General features: G+C 47.8%; 1 protein-coding gene across 1 annotated transcript in view; it reads left to right on the top strand.

Annotated features, from left to right (window-relative positions):
* PIWIL3 (piwi like RNA-mediated gene silencing 3) overlaps positions 1-4902 on the top strand; it is a 30050-nt gene extending 25148 nt beyond the window's left edge. The window contains exons 17-21 of the mRNA XM_064577695.1: positions 1787-1857; positions 2223-2361; positions 3052-3177; positions 4469-4616; positions 4766-4902. Coding sequence (XP_064433765.1) covers positions 1787-1857; positions 2223-2361; positions 3052-3177; positions 4469-4616; positions 4766-4882 — 601 coding nt within the window. The 3' untranslated portion in view covers positions 4883-4902. The remainder of the gene's footprint in view (positions 1-1786; positions 1858-2222; positions 2362-3051; positions 3178-4468; positions 4617-4765) is intronic.
* The last annotated feature ends 19381 nt before the right edge of the window (positions 4903-24283 follow it).

The raw sequence follows: 24283 nt of genomic DNA, 5'->3' as shown, positions 1-24283 counted from the left end.
ACCCAACTAGTGTTGGTTGACAAGGTCCACGGACAAGGTGTTCTCCTCCTCTTCTGGCAAAGTTATGCTCCAAAAGCATTTGATGTGGAAGGCTCTGTATCATTTTTCTGTTGCTGCTTACCAGATGATGACAAATATGAAGGCTTAAGAGGACACTCAGGTGTCTGCGCACAGGTCCGGTGGGCAGCCATCTGGCACCATGTGGCTCTCGGGTCGGGCACATGTTGGCCAAGCCACATTCTCCTCTGGAGGCTGGGGGTCCTCTTCCAAGTGCACATACTTGTGGCAGAATCCATTTGTTTTTGTTTGTTTGTTTTTGTAGCCAGAGGACAGAGATCCCCATTTCCTTGCTGGCTGCCAGCTACAGGCCCGTCTCAGCTCCTCGGGTTTCATCCACATTCCTTCTTGAATGCCCTGCTCCCCGAGGTCGCACTGAGTTCTTGTTCTGCTTCAAATCTCTCTTCGTCTTCTGCCATCAGAGAAAACTGTCTGCTTTTCAAGGGGCTCATGAGATTAGATAAGGTCCATCTGGAAAACCTCCTTAGAAAGACAACCATGCCATAGGACAAAATCACAGGGCAATGTGATAGTCACAGGTTCCGAGCATTAGGAGAGCTGGAATTCTGCCCACCAGAGGCTCTGGTGATCAGTGAGTCTCTGCATGGGGACCATGAACACAGCGGGAAGAACTCAGGCCCCACATGGGGAAGACAGACCTAGGAATATAACCAGCAGCCTATAGGTACAGGATTTGGTCTTCATACATCTATATGTAATGGACCTGCCAAAGAAGACATGCTTTCATAGCCCATGTTTCTCTTTTGCTCCAGGCACACTTTTGTTGTCTGTGCTTAGAGTAGAATCTGCCTTCAGATGAGTTTATACACTCTTCAGTTTATAGTTTCTTGAGCATTAGGACATGTATGACCATCACAGATCACTGCTATGCTTACTGATGATCGTGGCCCACGAGGTATAATTCCAGAGTATTCTTTAAGGAGGATCCATCTTTATTATCACAAGTGGCATCATTTTTTTCCCAGTCATCTTCTATTTTGATATAGTAACATTGGTTTGCTTTTTGTTTGGGGGGGGGGAGGTAGAAAAGAATGTTGCAACAATGGGAAGGAAATTAAGCTTTCATTCAGTTCATAGATACTTTTGATCCCTCGCTATATTCAAATGCTGAGAACAGAGCTGTGAAAATGTTGCACCAGAAAGCATGATCTCATCTCATGGAATGCACATTCTGGAAAAGAAGCAGGCAGACCAACACATTACATGTCAGGTTATCGTAATACTTTGGAGTAACTAAAATACAGGGGCTAGAAACTGGAGACAAATATTGCTCAGGTAGCTATCACTGTCCCAAAGCAGATGGCTCCCGCAAAGCAGATTATTATGGATGAGCCATTGTTTAAGACATGAGCCTGGAAGCAGGAATCCCCAGGAACATTGGCTGTTTATTCTGTGGTGTCCACCAGTGGGTGAGACGGCAGTAGTCCTGCACAGTGAAAGTGCGCATAATTTCGAGCAACAGTAACGAATGCTTCCATCCCGAATTCCTGTTTGTGTGCATTCACAATTTTAATAGACGCCTTGGGGTACAGGAGGAGACCAATGCTTCAATCTCTGCAGGGCATCAAAGAATGGATCCTTAACTGGATCCTCGGCTACCCAGAGTGATTTCCCCGCCCCCCCCAGAGGTCCCAGATGAACTCAGAATCAAAATGATGATCTTTTCAGTCTTGTTTCTGAAACCGATGGCTGAGTTTTCTCCCGACAGGTGGTTCTCTCAGTGCCTCTTCCAGGAATCGGGGCAGGAGCTTGTGAATGGGCTGAAAGCCTGCTTGGAAGGTCAGTGTCCCATCAAAGTTGGAGTGCCTGACTCTATACCGGTAGTTGTCCCCCAGGGGACATTTGGCAATGACTAAAGACACTCTCGGTTGTCACAGCTGGGCTGGAGGTGCTACTGGGGTCTAGTTAGCGGCTAGAGACGAGGCATGCTGCAGAACACAGCAACAGCCCTACCACCACCACCATGGAGAATTAGCGGGCTCAAAATTCCAGTAGTGGTGCTGGTGGGAAATGCTGGGCTAGCCTGAAGACTTAAAAGCAGTGACAGCGTCCTGGAGGCTACACGGTTGAAGTTGTTACAAACAGCAGGGGTCAGTTGGTTCTGAGTTATGGCTTATTTACCCAAGTTTCTGGTTTCCTTCCAGCCGCCCTGAAGCTCTGGTGTAAACATAACCTGTTTCTGCCCCAGGCTATCATTGTGTACCGGGACGGAGTGGGGGATGGTCAGCTTCAAGCGTTGCTGGACCATGAAGTACCACAGATCGAGTCCTCCTTAAAATCTGTGTACCCTGAAGACTCTGGGTATATAAATTGTAAAGCGCAGATTTTGTAAACTCTACAGTTCAGTCTTTGAAACGGATCTGTGACAATTATGACACGTGAATTAAGAGAGAGCATGACACAGAGGGCGTCAGTCGCTGGGTGGGGAGAAGACGGGCGACCCTTCATTCTTGGACTTTGTGCCCCACACGCAAGTCAGAGGACAGAGCAGAACTGGAACATTCCAGATTGCATTCTCCCTGTGGAATCCCGAAGAACCCGTCCTTTTCTTCTAATCTCCCTGTAGGGGGTGCTTGTTAACCTCAGCTATTCATTAAAATCAACGAACACAGCCTGGCGGTGGTTTGTGTTTAGGCAGCTCATTTATTCTGGAGTTTTGTAGGTCCCAGGGCTGGGGATCCCTCTCAGCTGCCTCTTCTGGCCTCCTCTGTTTGTTGGTGGAGCCTGGTGCCCAGCATAGATATGAGCTGCCGTGACCTTGTGAGGAAGTTCCTCCCCCTTAGATGTGGGTGGCTGTGAATAGAAACGTCTTTTACTGCTTAAGTCGGGCACAGGGAGCTAGGCCATAAAGTTGGGGTGTGAGGGGAACTGCCTTCTGCAGATTCTTAACGGATCCTGTGTGAGTGGTGGTTCAATACTCTGAATGCCTCTGGGACAAGAGTATAGCTGGTGATGCCAGTCCTTATTTTCAAGGGTCAAACTAACTTTCATCGTGGTGAAGAAACGAATAAACACCAGATTTTTTGTGGAGTCTGAAGGAAGACTGCGAAACCCACTTCCAGGAACAGTTATTGATGTGGAGGTGACCAAGAGGCAATGGTAAGTCCCCCCCCCCCTTTTATTTATTTAAATAAACATTCCCTTTTACTCAAATAGAAATAGAAGGTTTTTTAAAGGTTTGCATGGTTTGGAATAGAATGGGTTGACCTAAAGATGGTTAAAAATTACATGAACAGATACACATGGGATTGTAGAGGTTTGTCTTCCTTTTTCTTCTAGAATTTAAAGTATATACCATAAACATACTGAGATTCTTGGGTTGTTAGGAAGAATCGTAGAACTTCCGGTTAGGCAGAGATTTGTCAATTGGGCAAATGAGAGAATTATGTAGCACCCAGGATGGGAAATGAAACAGGACCTTCATACAAGCCGACAGGGAGAAATGAAGGAAAATAAAGGAAAGACAAACATCGATCAGTCTAGTAGAAGGCAGGAAAGGATTAAAGAAAAAAGCAAGTGGGAAAGGATGATCAATGTAAAGCATAACGTAATAGGTATGAGAAGAAAATCCATACCTACAAGAAGCTGATGCACCTTGCCATGTCTATCGTTAGGGGGTTTGAATAGATTTCGGTGATTCTCGGGGAGAGGCCTAAAGCGTCCATCCCTGGAACTCTGAATTGCGTTTCCCTGTTGGACCGTATCCAGCGAGCCAATGTCAGGTTTCTGCCTGGAGGCATCAGGGCAGACGCTTCTGTAGAAATCCCGCGAGCGTAATGACTTGTGTCAGCGGCCACACAGCCCTTTATGGACTTGCTTTCCCAAATCATTGCCCTGCAGTTCGGCGGGCTTCTGAATGTAAAGGAAACTGTACAATGGGTTCTGTCTGTTTGTGTCATGTCAGATACTAGGTTTGCTAAGTTCTTTTTTTTTTTAAAAGATTTTATTTATTCATTTGACACAGAGAGACACAGCGAGAGCAGGAGCGCAAGCAGGGGGAGTGGGAGAGGGAGAAGCAGGCTTCCCGCCGAGCAGGGAGCCCGATACGGGGCTCGATCCCAGGACCCTGGGATCATGACATGAGCTGAAGGCAGACGCTTAACAACTGAGCCACCCAGGCGCCCCTTTATTTATTTATTTTTAAGATTTTATTTATTTATTAGAGAGAGAGAGACAGTGAGAGAGGGAACACAAGCAGGGGGAGTGGGAGAGGGAGAAGCAGGCTTCCCGTGGAGCAGGGAGCCCGATGCAGGGCTCGATCCCAGGACCCCGGGATCATGACCTGAGCTGAAGGCAGACGCTTAACAACTGAGCCACCCAGGCGCCCCGCGAAGTTCTTTATCTTCTGAAAATAAGCTGTAGTCTACAGTTGTGTGTTCTGCAATTCCAGGTATGATTTCTTTATCGTGAGTCAGTCCGTGAAAGATGGTACTGTCACTCCCACCCATTATAATGTCATCCACGACACGGTTCGCTTCACTCCAGATAGGATCCAGTGTCTCACCTACAGACTATGCCACATGTATTATAATCTGCCAGTAAGTATTTTTTATATGCATTTTCCTTTAGATCTGTACGATTGTCCAAAATCGAAGCTATACTTTTTGAACCTTCTGAAATGGTACCTCTGAAAGGTTAAATTTAGATAGAAAGTTTAGAAAAATTGTTGTTCTTCTTTCTGCTAAAGGGTGTCATTCGAGTTCCTGCTCCTTGTCACTATGCCCACAAACTGGCTTACCTTGTGGGCCAGAGTATTCACCAGGAACCACATCATTCCCTGGCAAACCGTCTCTTCTACCTGTGACTGGCAGAAGACAGCCTGACGACGTGTTGAAAACCAGCATTTGTAAATTTATTTTTTTTCTTTTTAAGCTGCACTTCTGAAATACTCTTAGATGCGTAGTTCGAAGACACAGATATATATATTTGGGGGGAGAGAGAGAGAGAGAGAATGAGCTGGGAGGGGCAGAGAGGTGAGGGGGAGAGAGAATCCCAAGCAGGCTCCACTCTCAGCACGGAGCCCGATATGGGCTCATGACCCCGTGATTCTGACCTGAGCCTAAATCAAATGTTGGACACTCAACTGACTGAGCCACCCAGGTGCCCCAAGATGCATAGTTTTAAACTCTAATCATTCTGGACAGGACATGGAGGTTCCAAGTGGTGTGCCCTTTTGTCGGGACGACCACTGACTGAACATGCTGCTTCTGTTTTCCAGGCAGGAGAACAGACCATGAGGTTTGTGTCTTGCAACTCACCTTTGAAGTGCATTAATGACTTTATGATTGGCCACGCCTGAACACTTGGTACTTCTGAGCAGGCGACACTACGCATCATCGAGATTGGGCATTAGTCTCATGAACAAGTAGACTCTGCTTGGAAAATGATATCTTTTTGAAACCTTTTATTTTTTAAAGGACAGCAAAGCTCTCAAAATGTCAAAATTAAATGGAATTTCTTTGTGTTATTTCAAGTTTTATAGGAAAGAACCTATGGAGTTGGCAGCTCTTGGAACATTGAAGTTGTTGTGTCCCTTTTTCCACAAAGAAGGAAAACACAGAGCTCGATGAGCGCTGCCTTTTCATGTGTTCTCTTGTGCGTATTCCAAGGGGGAGGACACTGTGAGCAGGGCCGTAATCAGCAAAGTCTTAAGTAATTGGTTAAAATGAAGCTATTATGTTTCTCCTGAAAACGGTGTTTTCTCTCCCCCTTGAAACTATCTTGAAATAGATTCAGGAAACAAGACGTAACACTTTCTGTTTTCTTATACTCCTAAATAAAATAGTATTTTGGCCGATGGTAGGGAGTAGATTAGCTTCAGGCATACCAAAAAGGGTATGGTTAAAACAATAGAATTGCTTTGGTTCTAAGTTAATCAGTTTAGGTTTACAACTTGAACCAGTCTTACAAGAAATAAAATTAAAACAAGTCACTTAAAAATGCCTTGTACTCCAGGTAACATCTTACCTAGCAGGACTGCCCATAATGATGAGTAGAATACAGAGGATGGGTCCATCATTAAAGATAAATTAAGGCAACATGTTCTTTTCTGATGCTAGAATTTGACTTATGATAATACATTTCTAGACATCTATTTAAAAAAAAAAAGCAGGAAGGAACAAATCCAAAGTAGTAATTAAAACTTTCTGAACATCTCCCATATGTACAATCAAAATCATTTATAACACTATAGAAAAACTTCTAGACTTATAAATTTAAAATGATGTGGCCCAATAAAGAGATGCATATTAAAATCATTGAATCAGGTCTTGTTATTTTAGAAACATACTCTGGTCTTAAGTTTCTTAATTTACCGGCTAGAAAAAAATTGTTGGTTTTCTAAGATACATGGCAATGTTTTCGTGACTCAGGCACTATCTGAATTTATTAGCCTACCTGTGCTTCATAAGTTCCACGAAGGAGGCTGGTAGTCAACATTTCCAGGAGAAAGCCTTACCTTCCCAAAGGCTTGTAAACCACATTTCTACAAAGTATCACAGTGCCTAGTTTCACATTGCTGAGTAGGCGCTGAGGGACTAGTTAAAGGTCTTTCAGGAATGGATTTGGCCTAACTAGCAATGAAATATGTAAGAAAAATGAACTTCCCGACTCTGGGAATAGTGAGTATGTGTATCAGAGAGCAGGGCGGAAGGTCAGAAGAGGATACTGAGCAGCACTGAAGATGCGGCGAGGCCCAGAGGAACATAGCACGGTATGCCGCAGAAGGAAATCTAGAGAGATTGCTCTGTTAGGATCGGTACCAACTGCCGTTGGACATCATCTTGTCTTCCATCACTGTTAGGTTAACTGTAGATTCTTTGTAAGTGTCCTTCATCGTTGAAGTGACGGTGATCCTTCTTCAGGCTGACGATGTGGGGGTTCCTGGATCCGTTCCCTATTGCTGCTGTAGCTGATTACCACAAACCTAGAGCCTTCAGGCCCCACAAATGCAGTATCGTCGTTTTGTAGGTTAGAGGTCTGGCATGGGCTAAAACAGGTCAGCAGCGTGTTCCTTTCTGCGGGTGCTGCCAGAGAAGGCGTCTCCTTGCGTTTTCCGGCTTCCAGAGGTTGGCTGTGTTCCTTGCCCCATGGCCCCTTTCTCCTTCAAAGCCAGCAATGGCTGATTAATTCCTTCTCCTATCCTTTCTAACGCTGGCCCTTCTTTGCCCACTTCTACTAGTAATGACCCTTGTGATGATACTGGGACCACTTGGATAATCCAGGATCATCTCCCTATTTCATTAGGGGATTGGCAAACGTAGTTCCCTCTGCAATTTTTTTTTTTTCTTTTCCTCTTTTAGTCTTCCCTTTTTTAAATTTTTATTTTTTTATTATGTTCAATTAGCCAACATATAAGACATCATTAGTTTTTGATGTAGTGTTCAACGATTCATTAATCTTCTCTTTCCTTCTCTATTCCTTTTTATTTTTTATTTTTTCAAGGTTTTATTTATTTATTTGACAGAGACACAGCGAGAGAGGGAACACAAGTAGGGGAGTGGGAGAGGGAGAAGCAGGCTTCCCGCCGAGCAGGGAGCCCGATGCGGGACTCGATCCCAGGACCCTGGGGTCATGACCTGAGCTGAAGGCAGACGCTTTTGACCGAGCCACCCGGGCGCCCCTCCTCTTCTCTTTTAATCTTCTCTTTTAATCTTCTCTTCTCTTCTAGAAAGGCAGACTGCCACGTGAAGTGCCTTATTTGGCTGTGTCTGGAGCCTTGGAAGTTTGTCCTGTGTTCTCCTACAAAGGGACCTTGAGATCTAGTTTGGAGATCCTAGCAGGGGAGCGCAGCTGCTCATGTACCCTTGACCTAAAAAAGCTCCTCCTCTATGGGGGAAGGTCGTCCTCTTCCACCGAGCACTCAGGGTCAGGAGGGACCCACATGGAGCAGGGAGGGAGGAGGGGGACACCTGCCCAGCCCACTAGATCAGTGGAATCAACCCTGCTGATCAGTGGGGTGACAGACGTCGCAGCCACATTGCTCACATCCCCATCTGCCCCTTTAATGACCCTTCCCCATATAAGGCAACATCTGGGCAGATGCCAAGGATTCGAACATGATCATCTTTGTGGGGGCTGAGGGAGGCATTATTCTGCCACAGAGACCTTGCCCAGGAGTGTCAGGGATCAAGGACAGATTTAAATGGAGAAACCCCTCCCTCCATAGGTCCTTAGGGAGAGAATAAGCACGACCCCGGAGAGCCCTTGCTGGAGTCTCAGAGGACAGAACTCAAGCACCCGCACTGTGTCCCGTGTGCCTCTCCCCATCGTCCTCCTTACTCTGTGCGCTGCTGACACCTGACCTGCCCGGGGTGGAAGATCCGTGGGGGACCCCTCAGCTCCCCTCAGCTCCCCTCCCTCACTCACCCGGCTCTTAGTGCTCCCTGTCCCGCCCCTGCCACGGTCTTTGTCCCCCGGCAGGGCTGCCTCAGCCTCCCCCGGTGTCCAAGAGCCTAGGACAGATGGCCACCATCGCCTGCCCTGAAAACAGCAGCCGTGTTGGCAACCAGGGAGCAGCTTGGCTGCAGCAAGCCCCGGGCCGTGTTCCCGAACTCCTGACCCACAGAACTACACAGACTCCTGGGGATCTCAGAGGGATTCCCGGGCTCCAGGTCAGGCAGCCTGGGCTGTCCCTCCCTGGGCTCTAGTCTGGAGATGAGGCTGATGGTGACCTCTCATTGTGGAACATCTGCTTGGTGCCTGTGTTGTGTGCAAAGCCCGCAGGGAAGTGGGAGAAAAGTCTGCGGACGGCCCGTGCCTACTCCCTGCCCACAGCCTTTCTCATCCCTGTTGCTCGGTGGGCAAGCGGCTGCTGCTGAGTCCCGGGGAAGCGTCCTGGGGGTTTACGCACGGCCGTCCTTTCTCTCCTGGTCCTGCACCCCATTTTCTATGGTCCTGAGTATGGTCTGCTGACTCAGCCGTCCTCACCATCTGGGGCTCCCGCTCAGAAGATGACTCTGTCCAGCACTGGAAGCATCGGTGTGGATTATTATGTTAGTTCCTGGAACCAGCTTCCCCCCGGGAAAAGCCTCAGGGCCCCCCTGCCCCCAAAACTCTTGCTCACCCCCCAGTCTCCAGATTCTAGATGTGCACCTCCAAACTATAGGCTCGCTCAGCCCGTGGGTCCAAGCTTAGGCTGAAGGTAACTGGCTTGTTCCAAGGAGGGCTCGGGTCCACCAGGGTGGAACACCCACGAGACGTGCTGAGTGCTCGCTCGCTGTCCCTGGGGACCTCCATGTGCTGTCTCCCCACCCCCCCCCCGCCCCAATCAGGGCTGACAGAGAGGGAGGAACCACAGGGTGAGGTGAAGGCCCACCCTCACCACTGCCACAGCGGGAAGCAGGTTGGTTTGGCAGGGCTGTCCCTGGCCTTTGTCTTTCTGATGTTCTGAATCTGGAACAAGTGCTCTCTGAGCTCGGGTTGCCCCTGGGTCCCTCTACAGGGATCCACGTGGAGGAAGCAGCTGTCCCATGGAGGCCACGTCCCTGGGCTCAGGGCTTCGCTGTGGAACAGGCTGCAGCCTGAAGGGGAGGCTCGGGGGGGCATAACGAGCACCCTGTCTGTGAGGAGGGAGTGTGGGGTGCAGTTGTCTCTCTCCAGGGTCCCCTTCCTTTAAGTGCCCCTGGTCCTCAGGCAGCAGGGGGCGCTGTGGGCCTGCCCTGCTGACACCCCTGGGGCGCAGCTGCGGCTCATTCTCAGCCCTGGGCAGAGAGCACTGTCAGAGCTCAGGTGTGGGAAGACATGGATCTGCAGGACTCCCCCGCTCTCCCACGGAGTGGAGCAAGTAGGAAGCAGAGCTCCGGGGGGCGTGTCCATCACAGCCTAGACCCCTCCCCTCCCCCTCGTCCCTCTCTGCCCTGGCCATTTCCTTCTTATCTGAGGGGCATAACATGACAATGACTTCAGACTCACCATTCCTGTGTCTCTCCTTTTATTTCAGGGCCCTGGGCACAGTCAGCACTGTCTCGGGAATCTCAGTGTCGGGGTATCCTGGACAGAGAGTTACCTGCCTTGCACTGGGCAGGGCAGCATGTTTGGACCTGAGGTGCAGGCTGGTATCCACAGCTCCCTGGTGCTGCCCCCCAAACTGTGATGCCTGGAAGTTCTTGGCGCTCACCTCATTCCGACACTATGGTCCTGCTTGCTACTTCAATCCGTTTTGGAGTGAACCATCTTATTTTCAGTGGAAAACTTTGAGCCTATGTAGAATGATCTGTTCGTTGAATGGTGTAAGAAGTGACCTCCTAGGGTTCCTGTGTGAGTTCTATTCCTCGGGAAGTGGTCTTGATGACTCATCCCATGTCTTCAGTGACTATAGGATTAGCCATGCTTTTCTGCCTGGCTTTGGACAAGCAACTTAATCTGTCTGCAAGCTCGCAGAGGAGACTAAGCTCCCTTTACAAGTTTGGACTAAGTGGGCAAAGGCCAGTTAAGTGCTTGGGACGCGTGGGGGAGCGTGGAGGGTGGGGGGTCTTTGGAAGGACCTGAGAGACTGTACAGTGAACTGAACAACGTGCCAGGAGGGAAGTGACATGGCAGCGCCCCTGTGTCTCGCACATCCCCTAGATCCTGCTGGAGACATTGAGCCCCTAGACCTCTGTGATGTAAGAAATAATGGCAGGCACACAACATAGAACCGAGAAAGGAATGCCCACAACTGAGGTTGACTGGGGTCGGCTGTGACGATGGGGGCAGCAGCTGTGATGACAGTGGCCACAGCAAGGACCTCAGAGCTGCACGGAGGCTCGTGCTTGCTGAGTGAGGAGGTTTGCACAGAGGACGTGACCCGGTGATGTGGGGCCAGGCCACCAGCAGGCCGCCACGCAATGATTAGTGACAGGTAAAATGACAAACACATTCCAAGGACCTTCTGTGAATAATACTTCTCTCTGGCCTCACAAAGTGCCCCTTGAGGATGGTACTGGAATTCCTGTCACTCCTGTTTCAGACACGAGGAAAGGGGCTCCTAGAGAGGTTCCTTGATCGGGCCTGGGTCACGTGGCACGAAGGGCAGGACTGGGCATGGAGTAGACTGTGCAGATTCAGATCCCCAGTGTGGAGTGTTGTTCTTGTCCTGTCTCCAGAGAATCTCCGTCCTGCTCACCAAGTGCAACGGGGGGGTGAGCAGTTCGCTCTGGTGAGTAAGAACCTCACATCCTCTGTCTCCATGGATCCTAATTATTCTGCGGAAGATACACATAAAATAACGACATAATAAATTCTCCCCTAATAGGAGATCCCTGAAACAGATCACCTGGGCACACTCTGGTCGGGAAGTTCTTGGAGGCTCAACTGTAGGAGACTGCCAGTATTAGCCAGAGCCTCCGGGTCATATTATTCATTATACTGTTTCAAGAAAATTCCTTTTAGGGGCACCTGGGTGGCTCAGCTGGTTAAGCATTCTGCCCTCAGCTCAGGTCATGATCCCGGGGTCCTGAGATCCAGCCCCGCATCGGGCTCCCTGCAATGGAGAGCCTGCTTCCCCCTCTCCCTCTGCCCCTCCCCTCTGCTCATGCTCTCTCTCTCTCTAATAAATATATAAAAAATCTTTATAAATAAATAAAATCTTTTTTTAAAAAAGAAAGTTCCTTCAAAAATGAGACGAACTTCTGTGTTTAAGTTTATTTTTACGTTTTTGACCTAACAGTACGCACATGACTGCAAGACAAGTTTTCACCTGAGATGCAGTTTACGTTGAACTGTGTGTGTTATAAATGCCCGAGGATAACCTGTCATGCACTGTGGCCTGAGGATATTCAAAAGGATATGATCTGGCGAATCACTGCAGTGGAGATGGCCGCTGACAGACCCCAAGTTTCTCCCCTCCAAAAAAGCAATGAAAAACTGTCGCAAATTGCCACCATCAACCTTTTCAGAATTCTGGAGATGAACGGAAGCTTGCAGCAACAGAGGGAATGTGGATTGCAGGAAAACAGCAGCTGAATCTCGCTCAGAACCATGAGTTTTGTGCTGTTCTCACCTGCCTTGTCCCACGCCCTGCTCTGCGTTTCCACAGCGGTGCAGAAAGCTGAGAGCCCACATTCACGGTGAAGGTCGGCAGTGCGGCAACTGGCCACCAGGGGGAGCACGGGGGGCGGGAGCCTCCTCACAGCTTCACTCCTAGGACAGAATCACTACCGGACCTACCTGGTGGGTCTCTGTCAGACCGCACTCGTTCAGCAGGCTGTCTTTGACCTGACTTGGAGCTTGTCCAGAACAAAGAGCCTTTTCCCTGGCATCACTGTCAAAATGAAACAAACAAACATATAGGCAATTGTTTAACTTGGGTTTGCTTAACGTGATGGATAATAGTTGGAGCCAAAAGTAGGCTAACAAAAAGCTTAAAAACTGAGAAAGAGTATTTCCATAGGGGCTTTGAAAAGCCCTGACTTAGTCCTAGAATGTGTGCAAGTGTAAAGTTGTATGCATGCTCAGGAAAGACTTGACAAGCCCCCATGTGGTCCCCTCGGGCTGACCTTGATGTTCTGCGCAAGCAGGAAGCGAAGGTCACAGCCGTTCTCAGTTGCCAGCTGAGTTTTGAAGACACGATTCAACAGGCCCACAGGGCCCCTCGGCAAAGACGGAGCGACTTCTCAGTTCAGGCTGTTACTGAAATCTCTAGCCAGTCAATGGCTGGACCACCAAGTAGCCTAGCAGGGACTACAGTGGTCCCACATGACAAAGCGTACAGACTTTGGAGAATGAGTTCAGAAACGTCACTCACAAGAAAACAGCAATAACAACAACAACAAAAAGAGCAAAAATATGCAATCCTGGGGAGGGGCCAGATCTGATTCCCAGAGTTGCCATATCATTTTAAATGTCCAGTTGATGCCCCCCCACCCTCAATAACAGTCATAATAAGAGACCTACAAGGAAATTAGAAAGTCGGGCTCTGTGCAGAAAAGAACTGGCCATAGCAGGGATGAGACTGCTTTCCTTAGAAAGGTCTGCTTCCTAGGTTGGCCGTTGGCTAAAGTCTGGGACAATGGAATCAGGAGTGTCCCCACCATCCTCTGCTAAGAGTGGCTTGCTGTGCCCAAACTGTTTGTGTGAACACTGGTTTATGCTGAGAATCTCTTACCTGCTAGAACCCTGGCATTCAGGTTATGTGCTAAATGACCGGTCCCCACTAAAAAGCTCTGGGCACCCAACTCTCTAATGAGCTTCCCTGGAAGACCACATTTCACACATGTTGTCACAAGTTATTGCTGGAAGAATGAGATGCACCCGAGCGTCTCCACGGCAACGGGATTCTTGAAAGCCCGTGCTTGGTTTTCTCTGGACCTCCTCCCATGTGCCTTTCTCCTTTGCTTCTTTTGCTTAGTGTGCTTTCATGGTAATAAGTCATAGCCGTCAGCATGCCTACATGCTGAGTTCAGCGAGTCTTCCCAGAGAGTCACAGATGGGGGGGTGCTCTTGGGCTGTCCCCCAACCCCCCAATACACAAGAAGAAAAGCAACCAAAGAAGCTGGCCCTGAAAGAAGTCCGGACACTGGACAAATACTTTCTTTTTTAAGATTTTATTTATTTATTTATTTATTTATTTATTTATTTATTTGAGAGCAAAAGAGAGAGAGAGAAAGAACAAGCCGGGGGGGTGGGGAGCGGGGGGAGCAGGGGGGGGGGAAGCGGGCTCTGGGCTGAGCTTGGAACCCCACACAAGGCTCCATCCCAGGATCCTGAAATGATGAACTGAGCCCAAATCAAGAGTCAGTCACTCAACTGACTGAGACACCCAGGCGCCCCTGGACAAATACTTTGTATCAGCTATTTTAAGTCCATTCAAAGACTTAACGGAGCTCCTAGTTTAAGAACTAAACCTTAGGACAAGAATTATGTCTCTCCAAGTACAGAATACCCATGAAAAAGATATACAAGAGAACCAAATAGAACTTGCGCAGTTGAAAAGCCTAGTCACGGCTGAAAATGTCACCAGACGGGCTTGTATTGGTTTCCTGGGGCTGCTGTAAGAAATGACAACACGCTACATGGCTTCAGACAATGGAAGTTTCCTGTGATGTGCTTCCGTGGGAAAAGCTGGAAGTCTGAGGTCAAGCTGTAGCCTAAGAAAGGGGCGGGGAATGATGCCTCCTCGCCTCTTTCTCGCCTTCAGTATTCTTCTGGACGCCCACGGCCTTCCTTGGCTTGCAGCTGGAGGTACCCCCACCTCCGCCTCTGCCATCACATGGCCTTTGGCCCTGTGTCTGTGTGTCCAAACCTCCTCCTCTTGTAAGGACAACAGCCTTTGCATTAGGGCCCGCCCTAATCCAGGGTAACCTTATTCTAACTTGATTATACCTGACAAGACCTTACTTCTGAAAAAGGACACTTTCACAGGTACTGGGGGTTAGAGCTTGAATATATATATGACTGAGGGGGAGAGGGACACAGTTAAACCTACGACAGGGCTGAACAGCAGATTGGAGTGGAAGGAAGACAGAACCAGCATATTTAAGGATAGAAAAATTGAGATCTGGTCTGATGGACAGTAAATTAAAAAATAAGGGTGGGAAGAAAAGATGAACAGAGCCCCAAAGACCACATCATACTATCAAGCATACCAATATATGCCGCTGAGAGAGTCCCAGAGAGACCTAAAAGAGAAAGGGAACAGGGAGAATATATGAAGGACTAAGAGCCAAGCTCTCACCAAATTTGATGAAAAACAGTAACCAAAATATTCAATAACATCAAGCGGGATCAACTCACATCACATTCCAATAGTTGAAGGCCAAAGACAAAGGATTGTGAGAACAACAGAGAAGTGACTAATTGTGTACAAAGTCTCCTCAGTAAGTTTAACAGCAAATTTTCCTCAGAAACCCTGGAGGCCAGAAGGCAGTGGGATGAAATACTTAAAGTGCTAGAAGACACAAACCTGCCACCCGAGAATTCTGTATCTAGCAGGGATGTCCTTCAGGAATATAGGAGACATGAAGACATTCCCAGATAAACAAAATCTGAGAGCATCCATTGCTATCACCAGTCTTGCAAGAAATAGTCCTCACCAGTCAGAATGGCTAAAATTAACAAGTCAGGAAAAGATAGATGTTGGCGAGGATGCGGAGAAAAGGGACCCCTCCTACACTGTTGGTGGGAATGCAGGCTGGTGCAGCCACTCTGGAAAACAGTATGGAGGTTCCTCAAAAAGTTGAAAATAGAGCTACCATACGACCCAGCAATTGCACTACTGGGTATTTACCCCAAAGATACAAATGTAGGGATCCGAAGGGGTACGTGCACCCCAATGTTTATAGCAGCAATGTCCACAATAGCCAAACTGTGGAAAGAGCCAAGATGTCCATTCACAGATGAATGGATAAAGGAGATATCGTATATAAACACAATAGAATATTATGCAGCCATCAAAAAATCCCCAAAATCTTGCCCTTTGCAATGACGTGGATGGAACTAGAGGGTATTATGCTAAGCGAAATAAGTCAATCAGAGAAAGACAAGTATCATATGATCTCACTGATATGAGGAATTTGAGAAACAAGACAGGATCCTAGGGGAAGGGAGGGAAAAATGAAACAAGATGAAACCAGAGAGGGAGACAAACCATAAGAGACTCTTAATCTCAGGAAACAAACTGAGGGTTGCTGGAGGGGAGGGGAGTGGAAGGAATGGGGTGGCTGGGTGATGGACACTGGGGAGGGTATGTACAATGGTGAACGCTGTGAACTGTGTAAGACTGATGAATCACAGACCTGTACCCCTGAAACAAATAATACATTGTGTATAAAAAAGAAGAAGAAGAAGACAGTAGGAAGGGAAAAATGAAGGGGGGCGGAATCGGAGGGGGAGACGAACCATGAGAGACTATGGACTCTGAGAAACAAACTGAGGGTTCTAGAGGGGAGGGGGATGGGGGGATGGGTTAGCCTGGTGATGGGTATTAAGGAGGGCACGTTCTGCATGGAGCACTGGGTGTTATGCACAAACAATGAATCATGGAACACTACATCAAAAACTAATGATGTAATGTATGGTGGTTAACATAACATAAAATAAAATTTAAAAAAAGATGATGGCAGCTAAACTCTTGGATATATTAAAAAGAAAAAAAAAAAAGCACATTTGTCCATGCTTTCCAGCAAATGATCCTGGGTCAATTTTCTGGATGGAAATCTTTAAGCCAACCTCAAAATCCTATCCAAAAATCAGTTTCAGCTTGATTGTGGAGCTAATCATATAAGGTAGACCAATAAACTTTTAGAATAAAACAAAAGAGAGTGTTTTCATGACTTTGGGGGTTGGCACAGATTATGTAACTGGCGTACAACAGTGCTAATCATGAGGGAAGAAATAGCTATTTTAAAAGGAAGAGCTTCTGCTCATCAATAGATACCATAAAATGATAAGCCACGGAGTGGAAATGCTTTCTGCATACACATATCCAATAAAGGACTTGTGTTGACAGAGAGAGAGAAAACAGAAAAAAGATGTGAATATGCACTTCACCAAAGAGAATGTCCATTGCTAAAACTCAAACGAAAATATGCTCAATCTTATCAGTTTTCAGTGAAATGCATTTTGACACCCCATGTGATACACACACACCAGAATGTCTAAGTGAAAGTTGTCAATATTCGGGGCTGCTGAGGATTTGCAGGAACTGGGAACTGCCCACCAATTCCATGGAATAAGGTATGGTAGAGGCTTACGGGGGGGATACCACACAGCATTAAAAATGAACAAACGACCAGTACCTGCAACAATGTGGATGAATCTCACAAACATAGAGCGGAGGAAGTCAGACACCCGAGTATCTACTGTTCGCCGGGTTATGTGCGAGGCTAGTTACACACATTGTCTCATTCAGTCCCAATCACAAGACCTTTAGTTACTATAATTGTCCTATTTTGCAAACAAGGAGACTAAGGCTCAGAGTGTTTAAGTGTCTTGTCTACACTCAGAGCCAGTATGTAGCAGATGATGGACTGAAGTGCGGAGCTCTGGGACTCGGAACCAGAGTGCCCAGCCCGCACTGAGGTCCGAGGCCAGGGCTGGGAGGCATCTCCAACCTCTAGGCGGTGCCCACGTCCTTTCTCCCTGGGTTCAGAGCATAATGGATCGTCTATGGGAAAGGACACAGATGTGTGTCTTGGGCAGAAGAACAGCATTATTTCCAACAACCAGGAGAGAAAATTCTATTCTCCGTGATGTCGTATCTCCTGATTTCTCTTTGCTTTTAGCATTCTAGTAATCAAAACTTGGACCTGGAGTGGTACAATATCTGATGGAAGGCATCTTCTCGTTCAGAAAGGTAAGATGTGACTGAGTGGAATGTGAGTACCAGAGGCTGTGTGGTCTCAGAAGAGCATTTCAGGGGCGATGGTGCATCTCTCCTTCTTCCTTTATTATCCTGTCCTTTGGCCCTCAAACCTCTAGCTGAACACTGTTCAACAGACAAAGAATGCAACCCACAAATGGAAAGCACATACATAACTCTAAAAAATTTGGTAGCCATATTAAAAAAAACAGGAAAATTAATGTTAATAAAGAGATTTTACCTTGTCTGATATATTCAGAATGTTATTGTTTCAATATGCAATTAACATACAAGTTAGCAAGGAGAGATTTTACATTCTCTCTTCTTAAGAAATCTCCAAGGAATATTTTACCTTATAGCACATCTCAATTCACCCCCTCCCCAGAGCTGGGCTAAATAAATAGGAATTTGATTTGATGCCTGAGGCATCAGAAGGCGGCATAACCTATCTTAACCTGGATGCAGGGTCTGGCTCTAATTCAGTGTATCCAGGGTCCCTCCCAGAGGAGCCACAGGTTCTACTAATAGAAAAAGGCAGTTTTCAAAGCCTCCTATAAAAAAACAACAACACTTTAGACTTTAAATGCTCACTAACCTCATATGGCTGATGGCTAATGGACAGGGCAGCTTGGGTACAATCAATTCCACACAATTCTCTCTTCAAAGTTCCTTGACTCATACCTAACAGTAACATTTATTGAGTGCTTAGTGTATGCCTGGCATGGTGCCCAGCGCTTTACATGCCTCCTCTCAGCGTTAACCCTAAGAGGTAGATATAATTGCTGTTTTACATACGAGAAAAACAAGACACAGAAATGCTAAGTGACAAGCCCAAGGTCAAGAGACTTATAAACGACAGAGGTAGATTTTGAACCCCATGCAGCCTGGCGTTCCAGCTCAAGCATGTAATCGCAAGGCTTTGCTGAGTACTTAAAAAAAAAAAAGTGCATTTTTATTGTAGGATAATACTTTAACACATAGGATTCCTTTACAAACATGATATAAATATTAATCAAAACATTTGGCTAATCCAAACAGTCTACACCCACTTTACAGAAACGCCTATTGCCTCTCACACTAAGCACCTTGCTTGTAAGACTACTTATCCCAGTCATTACACAGAGCATGTAGTTTTAAGAAATGCTACAGGCGGGCGCCTGGGTGGCTCAGTTGGTTAAGCGACTGCCTTCGGCTCAGGTCATGATCCTGGAGGCCGGAGATCGAGTCCCGCATCGGGCTCCCTGTTCAGCAGGGAGTCTGCTTCTCCCTCTGATCCTCCCCCCTCTCATGTGCTCTCTCTCTCTCATTCTCTCTCTCAAATAAATAAATAAAATCTTTAAAAAAAAAAAAAAAAAGAAATGCTAAAGGCACAGGAAAGGCAAAATCTCAGGTTCGGCTCATTCGTGTTACACAATTTGAGTAAATGCCACACCGAGCCAGGGACGCGCATACCCTGACCGACCCAACAAACCTGGCCCCCGTTTGCCCCGAGCAGGAAGGAGGGGAGGAGTGTTCCCTGCTTGGGACTTTCGGGACCAACGTCCTGGGCAAATTAGACAGCAAGTTGATCTTTCTGCTGAAAAAGTACAGGCTGGTCAGACCCTTGCAAATGGGAAGGTAGTTGCCCACCAGCCCACCCGATACCCGCACATTAAGAACGGACTCTTTTCCATTGCAGGTGATCTACCTCTTGTCAGGTCGTTGCCCACCAGCTCACCCAATACCTGCACGTTAAGAACGGACTCTTTTCCATTCCAGGTGATCTACCTCTTGTCAGGATCCTGAATAATTTGACCTTTGGTTCCAGTGTTGGTCCTAGTCAAGGTTACCGTCTGGTTGGCACCATCCAGTGGGCTCCTCACCTGTCTCCCCCCAACCACCGCAGTCCGTCTGGCCTCTTTTTTTTTTTTTTTTTTAAAGATTTTATTTATTTATTTGAGAGAGAGAGAATGAGAGAGAGCACATGAGAGGGGGGAGGGTCAGAGGGAGAAGCAGACTTCCCGCCGACCAGGGAGCCTGATGCGGGACTCGAGCCCAGGACTCCAGGATCATGACCTGAGCCGAAGGCAGTCGCTTAACCAACTGAGCCACCCAGGCGCCCCCGTCCGGCCTCTTACCCACACTACAGCCCAGGGGCGAATCTTTAAAATGCAGATATGATGTCAAGCCTCTCCTCCGGTGCCAGGGACTGAAAACCTTTCACCGATCTCCCCCACCTCCCCGTGTTCCATCTATGGGTCCATTGGGAAGGGCTGTGGTTTATTTTTTTCCCCAAGTTACGTCCTTCCTACTCTTTATGTGTTAAGATGGTCTTCCTTTTTATGAAATGATAGAGACAGTGACTGTGTGTCTGTTCATTGGTTTTCTTGTCCTTAATAACCAAAACAGAAAACACATTTGCTTGGGGGGGTGACAGTTGGTAATTTCTGCCGCTGGTTTTCGGATTTGAGTCTTGTGTCCATTACCTCCTAGCTGTGTGACCTTGGGTAAGCAAGCTGGCCTCTGCGCCTCCCTGCCTCCTTCCAGGGGAGGTTGGGAGGATGAAGCGATCTAACCCCACGGAAAGCCCCCCGCTCACCCGGCTCCAGGAGCTCCAGCGGCTGGGAGAGCGATCTTCGTTACTCACGAGGCAACAGCGCCACCCAGTGGCTCTTCATCCCGCCTGCAGACAAGCCGCCTCCGCGCAGCAATAGGGACGCTCAGAGGGCCGGCCGTGGGCGCGCACCTTGTACTGCAGCCAAGGCTGAGCCCGCAGCAGGGAGAAAAGCCATAAATATTCATGGGATCATATAAAGCTCAGCCTGTCTGTCTCCCTGAGAATAGAGTTTGTTCCTTGGAAGCTACTGTCCGAGCTGTCAGCTCTAGAAGAGGAGAGAAAAGGAAATCTCTCTCCCTGGCCACCCCTCACCCCCCAAGTTCCCAGGGGCTGCTTTCTTTGGCGGGGGTGGGGGGGGTGGGGGGGGCGACAGGGGGGCAAGCTGTCTCTTCGAGGGGGCTGACAGGGAAGTGGGGCCCGGGCTGGGTGTCAGGTCACCTGCAGCCACAGGCTCTCCTTGCCTCTGGCTTTTCTGGGAGGTCTGAAGAAGGAAAAAGGACAGTCAGCTGAACGTGGGAGCCCTTTATGTGACAGTCACACAACAGGGACAAATGTAAGCTCTGTGCTCCCTCCGGGAAGGGTCTTGCACGCCGACAGAGCCGTTCGCCCCTTTGTCCTCAGACGAGGAGTTGCAGGAGAGTCTGTGAGACCCGGGAACCACAGGAGCACCGTGTCTTTTCACCATCCTGCCTCCGGGTGAGAGACTGACGCCGATTTCCCTTTCCGCTCTGAGCTCCGAGGCTTCCATCTAGCCTGTGAGCCTGGGAAGGAAGCTCCACAAGGGACAAAGAAGGCTGGCTCTGGGAGTGAGTGGGCTTGCGTTCAAATCCCAGCTCTGGCACTTGCTGACTGTGTAACCTTGGGCAAGTCACTGTCTCCTTGACCTTGTTTCAGCATCTGTAAACTGGGGGTGACAAGAGTACAGCTCTCAAGGATTGGATGTGGGGACTGCGACAAACCAGGAGCACAAACCCCACGTGATGGGCGCAGCTGCTGCTGGTCAGCATTATTTGATCCAGAGCACTCAAGGCCTTTGACCCAGGGTTTCCAGACAACCTCAAAATCCTCAAATTTGGGTGTTGCTGGTTTGTTTTTGCACAAGAGTCTGTAGATGGGCTTTGGCACTCTGGGGCTTAGCTGACCTGGTAGAATGGATTTAGTTAGTAGGGAAGTGTGGTAGAAAGAAACATGACCTCAGTGCTGCCAGTTTTTCTCCAATGTTCAAGAGAAACAGGAAATCAGCTGCATTTTTCAATGCTGGCAATTAAACAGCATTTTAAAAACAATGCACCGGGCTGCAGACAAAAATCCTGTTAGCTGTGTGACCTCGGGAAAGTCTCTTAACATCTCTGAGCTTCTGTTTCTTCATGAATAATGACTGTAAGACTCCACCTTGCTCCTGATCTTAGCAATTGTTATAAATTACTTATTTAAACTTTCCCTCAATATGATGAGCCATGTATCGCTTCTATCCCTCAGTTTACAGCTGAGGAAACAGAGGCACAGAGAAGCTAAGTAACTGGCCTGGAATCCCGCAACCAGTAAGCGACAGGGCTGCTCTGGAGGCTTCAGGATGAGAGAGTGCATGCAAACTGTCAGTGACTATTAGCTACTGTTATTTTATCATTGTCATTATTACTACAATTATTAATAACAGAAATGGCTCAAGGTCACTTCTCATATTTAATTTGATGACCAAAGCAAGCCAGGAAACTTCAATCTGCCAGACAAAGACCGGGGCCAGCTCTAAATTATGCGGTATGTATTCTTGCAGGTTGCTCTTGACCATCTTAAGCGTTCCTTTCTCCATAGGCACCAGGCTACCCTGCCAACGGGTTTCCCGGGACGATAATTAGATTTAGACCCCTGGTGCCGTGGACGGATTTTCGTTTCAGGGTGACCAAGCCAATCATGACCTGTAATTTACAGCCTGAGTTGTTCTGAAATCAATATGGATTTGCTCTTCACCGAGGAGACTATAAAACATGGGTGACAAGAGGCCCCGAAAAACAGTTGACATGGGAGCAGAGAGCTTGCTGGGGCCTGGAAAGAGGCCAGGCTACTTGAGAGACAAAGCAGAGGGTGTGAGAGACCCACCTTTGTCCAGCAGGCTGTGGTCAGAGCCGCCCAGAGTTCCCACTGGGGTCCACATGGGACACAGTGTGGCTGAGAGAGTAGATCTGTTTGGAAGTGAAGCACGGCGGAAAGAGAACAAGTTTTAGAGTTGGATAGAACTGGATTTGTAAGTCAACCTTGCAATTTTCTACCTGTGGTTCTCTGGGGGCATTGGGCGCCATTCCCTGGCACTCAGTCTTCTCATCTGTACAATGGGCAACTCACTGAACATATTGCAGAGATGAAGATGAGATGAGTCAGCGTTTGCAACACATTTTTTTTTTTTGTACTGCACTGTGAGGCTACCAGCACAGTGGTGGAGAGGCCGTGGAGTCAGGAGGACCCGGGGTTGAATCTTTCCCCCTTCGCCTTTAGGCACAATCACCTCGGTTAGGTCACTCCACCACTTTGAGCCTAAGTATTCTTATCTGGGGATAATAATAGAAGCCCCTACCTAGGGTGGTTGTAATCATTATATCAGATAATGCACACGAGATGCGTGCACAGAACACAGCGTGAGCTTAGCAAGAAGAACGCATTATTTTTGCCAGTCTGATTCTTACCCATTATAAGCCAGGCACAGGGGAGGCTCCCAGTGAAGACGGGCTCAATTACATGACGGATCGATGTCTTCTTCAGGAAATAGATGGCATCCTCAAACTGGGCAATTTGAGGAGGGTTTAATTTTAAAAATTAATGACACTGAAAACATTCAAATAATAAAATAGTCATTAACATTATACATACATGCACTATTTGCAAATATGTGCATGGGGCATCAGACAGCCAACATGGGATAACACTGAATGACAGGGCTACACCAGGGGATATCACGCTCTCCACCCATTTAGCAAACATGGAGTAATCACACTATATGCCCAGGCTTGTGATGCAGACCTGGGACACATATGACCAAGACATGGCCCAAGAACCTCTAGATCCAGTGGGCAAGAAATAGACTCTCAAATTAAAAGAAGACACAATCAAGCTCAACCAATTTTTAATAAGACGTGGCCAGCAGGAGGCAACATCTTATACTGGTTATGCACTTGGGCTTGGAAGCCAGACCAGCCTGGCTTTGATGGGGCCGCTTGCACAATGCTGGATGGAAGTCCCTGTACCAATCATGGGACCGTGTCAAGCCTCAGTTTCCTCATCAGCGAAGTGGGAATCATGATTGCATGTGCTTCAGAGGATCACTGTGAACACAAAACACGGTAATTTAAGTAAGTCACCTCCACCCTCCAGCAAGGAGCTCATTGATACCTTGAATGCCGTGTGTGGGACCCTGAAGAGAAGACCCCACTGAGCCGTGCCTGGACTCGTGACTCGTGGAAACCACAAGATATTGTGTGTTATTTTAAGTTGCCACATTTGAAGTCATTTGTTATGTGGAAACAGATCACTAAGACATTAGGTAACTTGCCCAAGGCTACATAGCTCGGTGGTGATAAGAGCCAGGATTCAGAACAAGAGGGAACCACCATACTTAGTCAAAGGTAACAGCCAGAGGGGTTAAAATGCAAAAGATTTTCCGATTAGCACTCGGTTAACTGGAAAATTCAATTAATCAGAATCTCTAATTCCTGGACCTTATGATTAGTCAGGGATTTTCTGGGTTAGAAATCAAGTTTTCCATGGCAATTGGGACCTATGCTGCAGATGCCCCGGAGAAAGGCAGAGAGCCTGAAGCTGGGAGAAGGTTCTCCGTTGCATGTCACGCAAAGTTCTGACTCAGACCAGCCACGTTTCCATCTTGAAAATGCAGTGCTTTGCTTACTGAGCCCCAGCCATCGACTCTGGGCTTCTGTTGTGTTCCTCCCCATCAGATCCCAGGGGCTGAAAAAATGACATCTTGGGACATATGACATTCCTTTTAAAGACAGAGTATGGGGCCGCCTGGGTGGCTCAATCAGTTAAGCGTCTGACTCTTGATTTGGGCTCAGGTTATGATCTCAGGGTTGTGGGATCGAGCCCCGCATTGGGCTCCGTGGTCAGCGAGGAGTCTGCTTGAGATTCTCTCTCCCTCTTACCCTGCCCCTCTACCCCCACCCCTCTCCCTCGCACTCTCTCTCTCTCAAAATAAATATATATTTAAAAAGAGCATGACTCCAGTGGAAGGGGGTGTCCACCAACCAAATAGCCACCCCCCATCAGTGTAACAATAGTAGCTTACAGTCATCCAGACGCTCCTGAGCCGGACCCGGAGCCTCCCT

The sequence above is a fragment of the Mirounga angustirostris genome, unplaced genomic scaffold, assembly GCF_029215605.1.
Source record: "Mirounga angustirostris isolate CCGP_5_RB_7025 unplaced genomic scaffold, mMirAng1.0.hap1 SCAF_14, whole genome shotgun sequence".
Classification (NCBI taxonomy): Eukaryota; Metazoa; Chordata; class Mammalia; order Carnivora; family Phocidae; genus Mirounga; species Mirounga angustirostris.
The sequence above is the reverse complement of the archived record's forward strand: the minus strand, read 5'-3'. Positions and strand labels throughout refer to the sequence as shown.